General features: G+C 41.8%; 1 protein-coding gene across 1 annotated transcript; it reads right to left on the minus strand.

The window, feature by feature from the left end:
* Positions 1 to 2,939: 2,939 nt before the first annotated feature.
* LOC106566613 (uncharacterized) lies at positions 2,940 to 11,247 on the minus strand. Its single transcript, XM_014134793.3, has 5 exons — positions 10,794 to 11,247; positions 8,943 to 9,131; positions 4,814 to 4,961; positions 4,348 to 4,512; positions 2,940 to 4,260 (listed from the first exon to the last, which is right to left on the minus strand). The coding sequence occupies exons 1-5, from the start codon at positions 10,879 to 10,881 to the stop codon at positions 3,906 to 3,908; spliced, it is 945 nt and encodes a 314-aa protein (XP_013990268.1). The 5' UTR covers positions 10,882 to 11,247; the 3' UTR covers positions 2,940 to 3,905.
* Positions 11,248 to 13,446: the final 2,199 nt, after the last annotated feature.

Here is a 13,446-nt window from a genome sequence, read left to right on the forward strand (position 1 = left end):
GAAAATTAATCAGTCTTTCCAGATGAAACAACCACAACAGGTTTCTCAGCCACCAGGAATTTTGGGGTTTTATGTAATCTAACCATGATTGAAGAATTGTTAATCTAGCGGCATACCACATTAGAGCTAAGATTTTTGTATGACACTTCAGTGTCGCGTTAGTCCAGTAAAGACCCAGAACACATTGGAGAGGCTGTAAACCAACTGGAGATGCCCAAATTATTTGAGATGTCCCTTTCCTCCCCTTTCCAGAAATCTTTAACAATGGGACAGTACCAGATAAGATGTACATAAGTACCTTTGTGCTGCTTCCATTTGGAACATTCCCCAGAACAAGCAGGGTCATATTTACTTCTGACAAGTAAACTGTAGCTCGTGAGTTTTATAGGAACAAAATATTTTCTTTGCGTTGGTAAGAATCGCTTCCCATTTACAAATATCGATGGTCACCCTAAAGTCTTGCTGCCGTGCATGTTTGCTACTATCAGTGTTGACCTTGCCTATAGTAAACTCAGCAAAAAAAGAAACGTCCCTTTTTCAGGACCCTGTCTTTCAAAGATAATTCACAAAAATCCAAATAACTTCACAGATCTTCATTGTAAAGGGTTTAAACACTGTGTCCCATGCTTGCATGCTGCAAGGAGGCATGAGGACTGAAGATGTGGCCAGGCCAATAAATTGCAATGTCCGTACTGTGAGACGCCTAAGACAGCGCTACAGGGAGACAGGACGGACAGCTGATCGTCCTCGCAGTGACAGACCACGTGTAACAATACTTGCACAGGATTGGTACAGCCGAACAGCACACCTGCGGGACAGGTACAGGATGGCAACAACAACTGCCCGAGTTACACCAGGAATGCACAATCCCTCCATCAGTGCTCAGACTGTCCGCAATAGGCTGAGAGAGGCTGGACTGAGGGCTTGTAGGCCCGTTGTAAGGCAGGTCCTCACCAGACATCACCGGCAACAACGCCGCCTATGGGCACAAACCCACCGTCGCTGGACCAGACAGGACTGGAAAAAAGTGCTCTTCACTGACGAGTCGCGGTTTTGTCTCACCGAGGGGGATGGTCGGATTCGCGTTTATCGTTGAAGGAATGAGCGTTACACCGAGGCCTGTACTCTGGAGAGGGATCGATTTGGAGGTGGAGGGTCCGTCACGGTCTGGGGCGGTGTGTCACAGCATCATCGGACTGAGCTTGTTGTCATTGCATGCAATCTCAATGCTGTGTGTTACAGGGAAGACATCCTCCTCCCTCATGTGGTATCCTTCCTGCAGGCTCATCCTGACATGACCCTCCAGCATGACAATGCCACCAGCCATACTGCTCATTCTGTGCGTGATTTCCTGCAAGACAGGAATGTCAGTGTTCTGCCATGGCCAGCGATGAGCCCGGATCTCAATCCCATTGAGCATGTCTGGGACCTGTTGGATCGGAGGGTGAGGGCTAGGGCCATTCCCCCCAGAAATGTCCGGGAACTTGCAGGTGCCTTCATGGAAGAGTGGGGTAACATCTCACAGCAAGAACTGGCAAATCTGGTGCAGTCCATGAGGAGATGCACTGCAGGCAGTACCTAATGTGGCCACACCAGATACTGACCATTAATTTTGATTTTGACCACCCCTTTGTTCAGCGACACATTATCCCATTTCTGTTAGTCACATGTCTGTGGAACTTGTTCAGATTATGTCTCAGTTGTTCAATCTTGTTATGTTCATACAAATATTTACACATGTTAAGTTTGCTGAAAATTAACGCAGTTGACAGTGAGAGGACGTTTATTTTTTTGCAGAGTTCATATGTATCTTATTTTCGTCTTTTCAGGAGCTAGCATGGAGTATGAGTTTTTCCAGCTTATTAAAGCCAGATTCCTCCCTATAAAAGGAAATTGAATTGATAAAACTTTGAAGCTGAAGAAAACAGGAAAATTGAGTCTGGTAAACTATATTATTGTTGCAATTGCAGGAAAGATTAAGGGAACCATCATAAAACAAATCATTCAATGTAGTAATTCTAGCTTTGTACCAATTCTTAAAACCACTGTCTGTACATGAAGGATGAAAGAAGGGATTGTTAACAATCGGAGCGCAGAATAAGTATCTACTTGTCATATGACAAGCTGCTTTTGCAGTATTCCAATTATTTAATGGTGTTCGTGACAATGAAATTCTCCTTTAGGCTGTTTTTAATGGCACCCACGTAAGTATAATATTGAGTCTTGAATCCCTCAAAAATACCAGGCTTGTCTCATGGACTAGAGGTAACATAGTAAACAAAAATCCGGAACACTTAAATGAGTATGTTATGTTTGGTATGTGAAGGGTGGATGGGTGGGCATATAATGAAAAAGTCTATATAACGCAAATGTCTAGCAACCTAAAGGTTGTGTGTTTGAAACTCATCATGGACAACTTTAGCATTTTAGCTAATTATCAACTTTGCAGCTACTTACTACTTTTTAGCTACTTTGCAACTACTTAGCATGTGTTAGCTAACCTTTCCCCTGGCTTTTAATATAACTCCTAACCCTAACCTTAATCCTAACCCCTAGCCTAGCTAACATTGCCACCTAGGTAATGTTAGCCACAACAAATTGGAATTCATAACATATCCTACGTATTGCAAATTTGTAATATATCATACAAATTTCAATTCGTAACATATAACACAAAATGGATGATGGATATCCACAAATTAATACATTCCATACCAAACGTAACATATCATATCAGATTTTTGTTTACTATGTTACATCTACCCCTGAGTCCAGGTTGAAAATACAGTCTTTTCAATAATTTGTTATTTTATTAACGGCAAACCACTCATCCTAACTCGGTGGTGGCTGACATCAAATGTAGGCTACTATTTAGGACGGATTCTATTTTTTGGGCAAAACTCCCTTACAATCGTATTCCTAACTGATGACAGCACAAGTTCAAGAATGTAGAATTTATTAAATGATTCATTGTCAATCCATCTGCAGTGTGACTTGCACAACTTGCATAATGTACCATCAATGTCAGTATCAGTTGGGTATAGGAATATAAAAAAGTTTCAGAAAATGCAATTTTCATTCCAATAGTACAGAATAAAATTTAACAGTTATTTGTACCATGAAGTACCATCACATACTATACACAACAGGATTGGGAACTGTAGCCCTACACATGCTATCCCTGGATTCAACAAAGCAGTAGCATCAAACCTAAAAATGCAGAATACTGTACAACGTTTTAAGGATTCTTTCCAGAAGCAGAATTACTAGATTTCGTAACTCAGAGATACAGGATATTTCCGAACTGAACATGTTTACTACTGTACATTTCACGGAAGAACACTGTGAAATCAATCAGTAACACAATAAGTGATTCCTATGGAATAATGAATGTCCTCACCAACTCTCGGCTTCTGGCAGTGTCCAGAGGGATAGGGTCTGCGTTTAAGGCACATGTCTGATGCAACCTAAAAATGCTGCTTTGCCACCGAATGGTCTACCGCTACTCGCGTGCTGGATTGAATCCCCGAGCCGACAAGGTAAAAATATGTCATTCTGCCCTTGAGCAAGACAATTCATCCTAATTTCTCCAGGGTTGCTGTCAATAATGGCTGATCGCCTGGCTGTGACCCCACTCTCCGAGGGTGTCTCAGGGGGAGTGGGATATGCAAAAAATACATTTCCATTTCACACCTCACACTTGTACAGGTTACCCACTTGTACATACAGTGAAACAGAACTACATGAGCGCCCCCTAATTATTCAGTCATTGGTGCCTGGTTGTTAATGACATAGGTGTGGTCCCCATTGAGGTGGTCCTCTCCCTTTTGGATCCAGTTTCTTGATTGATGTTCAGTTTATCCATGCCCATGTGGTCTATGTCCAGTCACTTCCTGGTTGTGACCTCACATGGATATGACCCGTATGGGGCGCTCCTGGGCACTCCACTCCTCCAGAAGTGGAGTGCTCACCACGGACACACTGCCCTCCTGTCCTACATACAGCCTGGCCAAGCCTGAGCCAGGGGGTACCTCTGGGTTCCGGTACCCCACGGTCCGAGTTGAACCTGGATACTGGGGCGGGATGGGGTTTTGAAGTAGGCCTGGATTGTTTGGCTGACCTGGGTTGCGGTACAGGCCTGAGTTATGCAAAAGAATGGGCTGGTCGTAGCCTCTGCAGGGGAGAGGGGGTGAGTTGAGGGCTGGGCCGAAGGTGGAGGCTGGGGCTGGACCAGTCAGAGCATAGGGGTACTGATGGCACCTGTGGAGAGGACAGAGACAGCGACATTGAGCTTCTCAAGGCAAACACACAGACACGGACATACAGAAGACATACAGACGCACACACCAGCTGGGTCTCCTTTGGTCACACATTGAAGGGTCCTGGTGGTCCCATTGTGGCAGTGTCTTCTCCTGGGTGTTGTTATTGTTGTTTCTGCCCTTGTGGTCATAGCGAGAGGCCCTGTTCTCCTCCTGCTCCCCTTGCTCCGGCTGGTGCCACAGATCCGTCTCCCTGGCAATGCAAAAAAGCTGTTGTACATCTCAATATCCTTATGAATCCCTATAGTGCAGTACTCGACCACATGGGATCATTTATGGCTCTACATCTTTTATTGTACCTCCTGACATCTTACACGCTTTGTCTCACCTTTCCTGTCTCCTCTTTTCCTCTCCTCTCATCGTGTCTTTCCCTTACCTCTTCTCCTTTCCTTCCTCCTTTCACCTCTTCTGACTCTTCTTCCCATCTCTCCTCCCATGCCATAATTTATACTTCTCTCCTCCCTCTCTCCTCTTTCCTCCTCCTCTCCTCTCACCTCTCCTCCTTTTTCCTTTCCTCCTCCTTGACACAGTCGAGCAGACAGCAGGTGATGAAGGCCATGGACATGAGGAGGATGATGGCACAGCTGATGATAGAGGACACCACTGCCACACTGAACCCAAAGTCCTCCGACATGGACAACGCTGAGAGAGGGAGGGAAAAAACATTTCAAAAATCGATCAATCTATTTAGGAAATCTGCCTACAGAAAGTGATGGCTATATCTTATATTTGAATGTCTTTTTCACTGTATTACATTCAGCTATAATAGACAAGTGGTCTTTCTGTTCTTTAAAGGTTCCCAGAATGTTTCATTAGGTTGTGGGAACAGTCTGGTGGGAACATCTTTTATTGATTCAAAGGTCCAATACAGACATTTTTATCTCAATATAAAATCATTTCTGGGTAACAATAAAGTACCTCACTGTGATTGTTTTCAATTAAAATTGTTTTAAAAAACAGCTAAATCATTACAGTGTTACAAGTACACGGCATATGAAGAGAATGGGAACATTTTAATAATTCACAAATAGTTCTGTGTCCTGACTGACCATAATTAGACTGAACCCCCCCACAATACCACAGATATCCCCTGGTGGTGTAGAAGGCTAATGATCTGGCTGCAAAGCTAAAGATTGCAGGTTCAATCCCACATGTTCTTTAATCATGTTGCTTTTGAAAACCGCTGGGAAATACGATCTACTAAAGGAGAGGATGTCTTTTGTTTGTCCATATTTACAGTGCCTTCGGGAAGCATCAGACCCCTTGACTTTTTCCACATTTCGTTAAGTTACAGCCTTGTTCTAAAATTGATTAAATACTATTTTTTTCTTAACAATCTACACACAGTAACCCATAAAGACAAACCAAAAACAGGTTTTTAGAAATGTTGCTATGAGACTCGAAATTCAGCTCCGGTGCATCCTGTTTCCATTGATCATCCTTGAGATGTTTCTACAACTTGATTGGAGTCCACCTGTGGTAAATTCAATTGATTGGACATGATTTGGAAAGGCACACACCTGTCTATATAAGGTCCAACAGTTGACAGTGCATATCAGAGAAAACCAAGCCATGACGTCGAAGGAGTTCTCCGTAGAGCTCCGAAACAGGATTGTGTCGAGGCACAGATTTGGGGAAGGTTACCAAAAAATGTCTGCAGCATTGAAAGTCCCCAAGAACACCGTGGCACCCCAAGACAAAAGGGGTCTGAATACTTTCCGAAGCACTGAATAAATCCAGTCTGAAATTCAGAACTTAAACTAACTGTAAAAAATAAAACATTTTGTAAAAATTGACTGTCCAGTTGTGCTGACACGCAATATAATGTATGCAATATAATTCCTACTTTAAGACGATCTGAAAAGACGATCTGAAAATTCCTACTTTCATGATCTGAAAAGCAAAAGTGATCCTCAGCACTCATAGCCTTGTAAATATGGGCATATAAAGAGTATGGGTGAAGTGATGGTGAATAACCCAGTTGCCAGTATTTCCCTGGGTCAGCTATGTCTAAGAAGGTTAAAAAGGAAGCATCGAATTCCTGATTGCCAAATGGCTATATACTGGTGGCGCAGAAGATAAAATACTTAATTTGACAGTTAACTTTGCAGGTTCAAACCCCACAAGGGCTGACTGTTAACACATTGAAAAAATAGATGATTATGTTTGTATGAGTACATGCTGTTTAAATGTCCTCTGAATGAAATAATGTGCAGATTGTAAACATATGAATTTTGAAAAATATGTTTATGATGAAATGTTGTTCAAATGTGTGTCACTATATCGGCAACAATACAGTCCTCAATGTGAATTGCCATTAAATCTGGAGAGGAAAATAATTGGGATGTATTCCAATCTGCTTTAAGGAGCTACAAATGTTAATGTTGTGGTAACATTAGGTAAAACCTAAATATAACATTTTCTAAATATTCTTGAAATGTTCTGAGGACCTACAAGACAAGGTAAAATGTATATTGTGTGAACATCAATGGAATATTATGTTAAACCTAAAACAAATATGCTATGAACGTTGTAAAAATGAACTTATTTCATTCTAACAACATTAAGGGAATATCCTGTGCAACCTAATTTAAACATTGCATGAATGTCATCACAACTAAGCATGTTTTGTGTTTTGGGAACTAATCTCTTATACCATACCCACACTGTTCCCACAACCTAATTAAATGTTCTGGGAACCTTTAAAGAACTCAGAAAGGCTGTTCTGCCAACATTCTTACAACATCAAAGGAATGTTTTGTGCTCCCTGATACAAACATTATCTGAATGTGAGCACAACGTGACAGTTGTAGTGTTTTGGGGACCTGCCTCATGACATTTCCCCACAATGTTCCGACAACCTAACGAACTGGATAGATTTTGTGTTTTGGGAACATCTCTCTCACCAGACGGTTCCCACAACCTAATGTCACATTGTGGGAACCTTTAAAGAACAGACAAAATATTGTTTTTGTAAAATCAGATTAATGTTTTTTGCACCCTAAAATAAACATTGTAGAATAATCTGCACAACTGGACAGTTTTTTGTGTTTTAGGAACATATATTTTGTGATGTCCCCACAATGTTCCCACTAGACTGTTCCCACAACCTTATGAAACATTCTGGGAACATTTAAATAACCTTTAAAGAACAAATGTGTTCTAGGAATGGTCTTGCAACATCATGCAAATGTTTTAATCAAACATTCTATAATCATCAACACGATTGGACAGTTTTTGTTCTTGGAACTTTCACTGAACCAATTCTGGTTTGCTGGGGATCTCCAATATATTCCTCTATATTCCTCTAATTCAGAATAATGAAGAGACTGACAGGCAGGCAGACACAGCTCTGGGGGAGTTTGCAATCCCTGCACTTTTTCCACTCAATGCATTCTGAATCTTTTAATTTACTCCACACACACACAGACACACACTGTCCTAAGAGGACTACTTTCATTTTCACAGTAGAGTTGAGCCTGGCTCATCCATAATGTATGACTGAAGTGAAGGCTGTCTCCACATGCTCTCAGCCATTGATTGGCCAGCAGAGCTGACTCATAGAGTCAGACAGACAGGGTGAGAGAGGGACAAACCTGACAGTCTCCCATTTGGCTTTCTGGTCCTCATCAATTACAAATACGCTTTACATAAGAGGATTAGAAATACAAAAATAATGTCTAGGAATATTTCAAGAACAAACATAACAGGCACTGTACTGATGCTGTTTCTTTTGATTGCTGTATTTTAAAAGATTTGGACTAAATCAAATCAAACTATATTGACAACCAAATTGACAACCAAATACAATGTAATATCACAAAATGATCTTACATTTGAAATCAACCAGAGCTTGAAACCCTATGCCTATTGTATTGTCTATTTTTAGTTTTTAGAATTGAAACAATAGCTGTTGATGACTTTGTAAATGCTATATAGGGCTAAAAGGCATCATTGATGATCTATGAGTGATAAAGGATGGCCACAGTTCATTTGCTCCGTTAAACTACCCTTTGGAATTACTTCGATAGCACCAATGAAGCTACACTGAGTGTACAAAACATTAAGAACACCTTCCTAATATCCTTCTCTACCCTGTCTCCTCTCCTTCATCTACACTGATTAAAGTGGATTTAACAAGTGGCATCAATAAGGGATCATAGCTTTCACCTGGATTCACCTGATCAGTCTATGTCATAGAAAACTGGTCATTCTCATGATAGCACATTGGTAATAGTCAGTAACAAATATCATAGCTGGCTGGGCTTGGTTAAAACCCTGGATGGGAGACCAAATGGTAGCTGTAGATAGATATATTCTCCAGTAGTAGGTTCTGCCCAGCCTGTTTTTTTTCTGATAGTGGATATCCTTCTGAAGATCTGACGTTGTTTTAAAGGTACAAATTCAACATATTTTATAGAAGATCTGTCTATGTTGAAATTTGGTTACCATGATGACATAATCCTGTGGTAGACGTTTCACCCTAATAACAACAGTTCATTACTTTTTTCAAATCCAATGTATTTTCAAAGTAGATTCCACGTCACAATACATGAACAAATGATGTTGATCCAGCCAGTCTGTACCCAGTGGGTAGGTATCCTCTCAGCATTAGATACATACGTTTACACCAGGGTGAACCTCCTGACCACTGGGTGCTGTTGCTGCCCCAGACGCAGGACACCTCACTGCCCCCGACCAGATGGTGTCTGGATGGGCACTGCAAGGTGATCACCGTTCCCACGTTGGTGCCATTCCCCTGGATAATCTTCTGGGTCCCCAGCGCAGGCAGGGGCATTGGCGTACACTGGCCTGGAGGGGGAGAATGGAGATGGTCACTATAGTATATCCAGCCATATGTAAGCAGAAGAGAACACTACTTTATAGAACACTACAGTGCAGAGCATGACACTACAGAATACTCTGCATAGAAGCCCTGTAGGGGGCTGCCCAGCATTGTGACAACAACAAAACCACCCCGCGCTTTGCTCTATCTAATGATGATTGTCTCAAAGCAGGAAAGATGATAAATAATGAAACAAAAGGCCTGATAGCTTGGCGGAAACTCAGGACCCATCTGGAGCCATGTTAAACAGCTGTTTATCAGGCTCTGTTTTAACACACTGAAATGTGACCCTTCACAGAATGATAGTACATTCTCTGTTTACATTATCATCTTATAACCTTAGGTATAATGGAAATGTCATTGAGGAAAATTGTCTGTGAAATCATGTAGACAAGGCCTATTACAATTGAGGACAAATTGATGTAGTGTCTCTTTGCCACCACAAGAGGTCCTACATGTTGGACAAATCATGTCTGAACTCTTCAACGGTATCTGAAAGAGGGACCAATTTAATTTAGATAAAGTTTGAAATAGCGTTAGTAAATCGAAAACATCTTAATATTCCTTTGAATGAATGCTTGATAGAGAGAGAGAGAAAGAGAGAGAGAGAAAGAGAGAGAGAGAGAGAGAGAGAGAGAGAGAGAGAGAGAGAGAGAGAGAGAGAGAGAGAGAAAGAGAGAGAGAGAGAGAGAAAGAGAGAGAGACCGAGATAGAGTCAGCAAGCAAGAGAGTTATATTGCTGACTGAGTATTGGGTGTTAGGCTCATTCATAAACCATCATTTATGATAGACAGCGCTGTGTGTGTGTGTGTGTGTGTGTATGTGTGCGCGTGTGTGGGTGGGTGTATACGTGTGTGCGCGAGCGTGGGTTTGTGCATGCCTGTGGGTGTGTTAGCGTGTGTGTGCATGTGTGTGTAATTGTGTATGTGTTTAAAAGTGTAGACTGTACATCTGATATCTCAGTACAGCCGCAGTGTTAGTTGATGTGAAACTAAGAATCCTGCCACTCTGAAAGCCACCTGCAGCTTCTCAGACCACGTGATCTATAGGAACACACTCTCACTTCCCCTTTAGACTGTTTCGCCCTTTTACACAAAGCAGGCTCAGAATAGACAACAGACTATTCTCTTGTTGTATTGTGTTTTTTGTTGCTAGGTATTACTGCACTGTTCGAGCTAGAAACACAAGCATTTCGCTGAACCTGCGATAACGTCTGTAAATCTGTGTAGCGACTAATAAACTTTGATTTGATTTGAAGCCATAGCCTATGGCTTTCATTCCTTGTATGTATTTGTTATCATAGGATACTTTGTAGGCCTAAACAAATGATGCGTAGCTTTTAGAAAGTAATGTAGTTCTGCTGCTTTGTAAACGATTGAGCATTACAGATACAGTACATCATGTAAATTAGTTCATGTATTTGTGTGTGCCAAGGAAAAGCATTTTCTCCTAAAAAATGACATGTTGGCAGGTCCACTCTGTGATGATGTACACACACAGTTTGCAGCTATAAATGGTTCATAACAAATACATTTAACAAATTCATAATGCCTCCAATAAAGCTGTAATTTTAGCCACTGCACGAATGACATGACACCTATGCCCATTCTGGATAGAATCTCGCTTACCTGTATAATTACTGCCGCCACGGTTTCCGTTTTCGGTTGAATAAATATTTCTGGAAACATCAACCACCGAAGCTGTAACCGTTGACATGTCGGATGTAGATCTACCCAACCGTCGACAACCCCTGCAGGACGCGCGTAAAAACGAAAAGGAGGCCCACAGGAAGATGTTCCAGTAGCCTAGAGCTGGAGAATTGCGGTGACTGTGCTAGATTGTGTTTGCGCTCCGTCTCACCGGCTGTTGGTGCTCAGGCGTTTGCTTCTCTCTGTAGTACTGTACTGTAGTTCTCTGGCCACCAAGCCAGCAGTGTGTGTTGTTTGGTCTATCGGCTCGGTTTGTCTCGCTGCGCTCTGACAATGCACTGACTGTCCCGAGCTAAAATCCGACCTTCTTTCTGTGAGAAATTCTGCAAAACTATTCGGTGTGTTTGTCAGAATGCCACTACCGTCACTTGGTTCACTCGATGTCACGGTTATAGGCGTGTTGTCAGGGAAAGTTTCAGTTCTCAAATCAGTCTGAAGTCCCGATTTGTGTTTGTGGCTTCAGCATTATACAGATTGCAGATCAGCTCATGAATGACGGGGAGGTGAAGAGTGGAAATATTTTAAATATCAAAGTATCATAAGGAACAAACTTTTTTTATATATATCCATGTCTCTCATACAGTTTGTTGATTACACATTCTCTACGGAAGCTCTCGTGGGCAGCAAGTATGAGACGGCGCAGAGAAGCGGAATTTGGACAGGCATAGGCGAGAGACGTGCTTTGATAATGCAACATATGTATTACAGAATAAAATTAGGAATTTTCATGCGAGATGGAGACAGGAGTCAGGGTTTTTGGTTTCACGGGGATTGAGACTGGATAGGAAAATAGCCTAGGCTGAGAAGATCTATTCCCCAAGCACATTTACACATGCTCAAGAGTTTTACTTGGTGGTGTGGTGTTGCTAGTGATAGATAACATTTTAGACATACAGAAAACTGAATTTAAACACGTTTACATACATTATTTCTGAATTGTTAACAGACTTCATATCTGTGACAGAGATGCCTATGTATTGAATTGTGCATAGGCCTGTCAAACACACACACAAATAGCAACACGCGTTATTTTTTAGGTTTATTAACTGCATTCGTGTCTCGTGTGCAGTCCGTTAATGGGAATTATGTGTTGTGAATTTATGGCGACTTTGTGTGAAGTAAATACCGCTTCCATGCAGCAAAGGCTTCCATGCAACAACTTGTTTGGATAGTGTGCTATTTACATTTGGTGCATTTTGTGGATTTTGCATGAACGCGACATTCGGGATTTTCTTTAATTTATTTCGCAGGTCTTGAGAAAGAGAGAGAGGGGGTTGGGTGGGTGGGGGCAGATTAATCAGAGTTTATAATCAATGTCAGTGAAATCCGAGATTCCCTAAAAACAGGCCACTTCGATACAGCTATGACTGAAAGTGATTTTTAGCAGATTAGGAGAATTTACACAGCAGGTTAGGCTATTTAACTAGCAAGTTAAGATAATAAGGTTAAGATCAAATCAAGTTTTATTGGCCACATACATGTGTTTAGCAGATGTTAATGCTTGTGCAGTAATATCTAACAAGTGATATCTAACAGTTTCACAACATATACCCAAAATACACGTACATTTAAGTAAGGAATGGATTAAGAATATATATACATATATGTCAGAGCGGCATTGGACTAAGATACAGTGGCATAGTATAGAGTACGGTATATACATATGAGATGGGTGATGCAATATTTACAAACAATTAAAGCGATTAAGATACTGTAGAATAGTATACAGCACAGTTTACACATGCGATGAGTAATGCAAGATACAGAGACAATAAAGTGGCTAGTGTTTCATTTCCTTAAAGTGGCCAGTGATTACTAATCTATGTCTATAGGCAGCAGCCTCTGATATGCTAGTGATGGCTGTTTAGCAGTCTGATGGCCTTGAGATAGAAGCTGTTTTTCAGTCTCTCGGTCCCAGCTTTGATGCACCTGTACTGACCTCGCCTTCTGGATGATAGTGGGGTGAACAGGCAGTGGCTCAGTGGTTGATGTCCTTGATTATATTTTTGGCCTTCCTATGGCATCGGGTGCTGTAGGTGTCCAGGAGGGTCGGGAAGTTTGCCCCTGGTAATACGTTGGGCGGACCGCACCACCCTCTGGAGAGCTTTGCAGTTGTGGGCGGTGCAGTTACCGTACCAGGCGGTGATACAGCCCGACAGGATGTTCTCAAAAGTTCATGAGGGTTTTAGGCGTTAAGACAAATTTCTTTAGCCTCCTGAGGTTGAAGAGGGGCTGTTGCGCCTTCTTCACCACACTGTCTGTGTGGGTGGACCATTTCAGTTTGTCAGTGATGTGTATGCCAAGGAACTTGAAGCTTTCCATTTTCTCCCCTGTGGTCCCATCGATGTGGATAGGGGGGTGCTCCCTCTGCTGTTTCCTGAAGTTCACAATCATCTCCTTAGTTTTGTTGACGTTGAGTAAGAGATTATTTACATTTACATTTACGTCATTTAGCAGACGCTCTTATCCAGAGCGACTTACAAATTGGTGCATTCACCTTATGATATTTACCTGGCACCACACTCCAAGGGCCCTCACCTCCTCCCTGTAGGCTGTCTCATCGTTGTTGGAA

The sequence above is a fragment of the Salmo salar genome, chromosome 13, assembly GCF_965601325.2.
Source record: "Salmo salar chromosome 13, fSalSal1, whole genome shotgun sequence".
Lineage (NCBI taxonomy): Eukaryota > Metazoa > Chordata > Actinopteri > Salmoniformes > Salmonidae > Salmo > Salmo salar.

What these genes read in the sequence shown, in the direction of transcription:
- LOC106566613 (XM_014134793.3), bottom strand. Translation starts at nt 10,881, where the DNA reads ATGTCAACGGTTACAGCTTCGGTGGTTGATGTTTCCAGAAATATTTAT. An exon ending in TGGCGGCAGTAATTATACAG is followed by an intron (nt 9,132 to 10,793) that starts GTAAGCGAGATT and finishes CTCCCCCTCCAG; the next exon opens with GCCAGTGTACGCCAATGCCC. An exon ending in AGGTTCACCCTGGTGTAAAC is followed by an intron (nt 4,962 to 8,942) that starts GTATGTATCTAA and finishes TCCCTCTCTCAG; the next exon opens with CGTTGTCCATGTCGGAGGAC.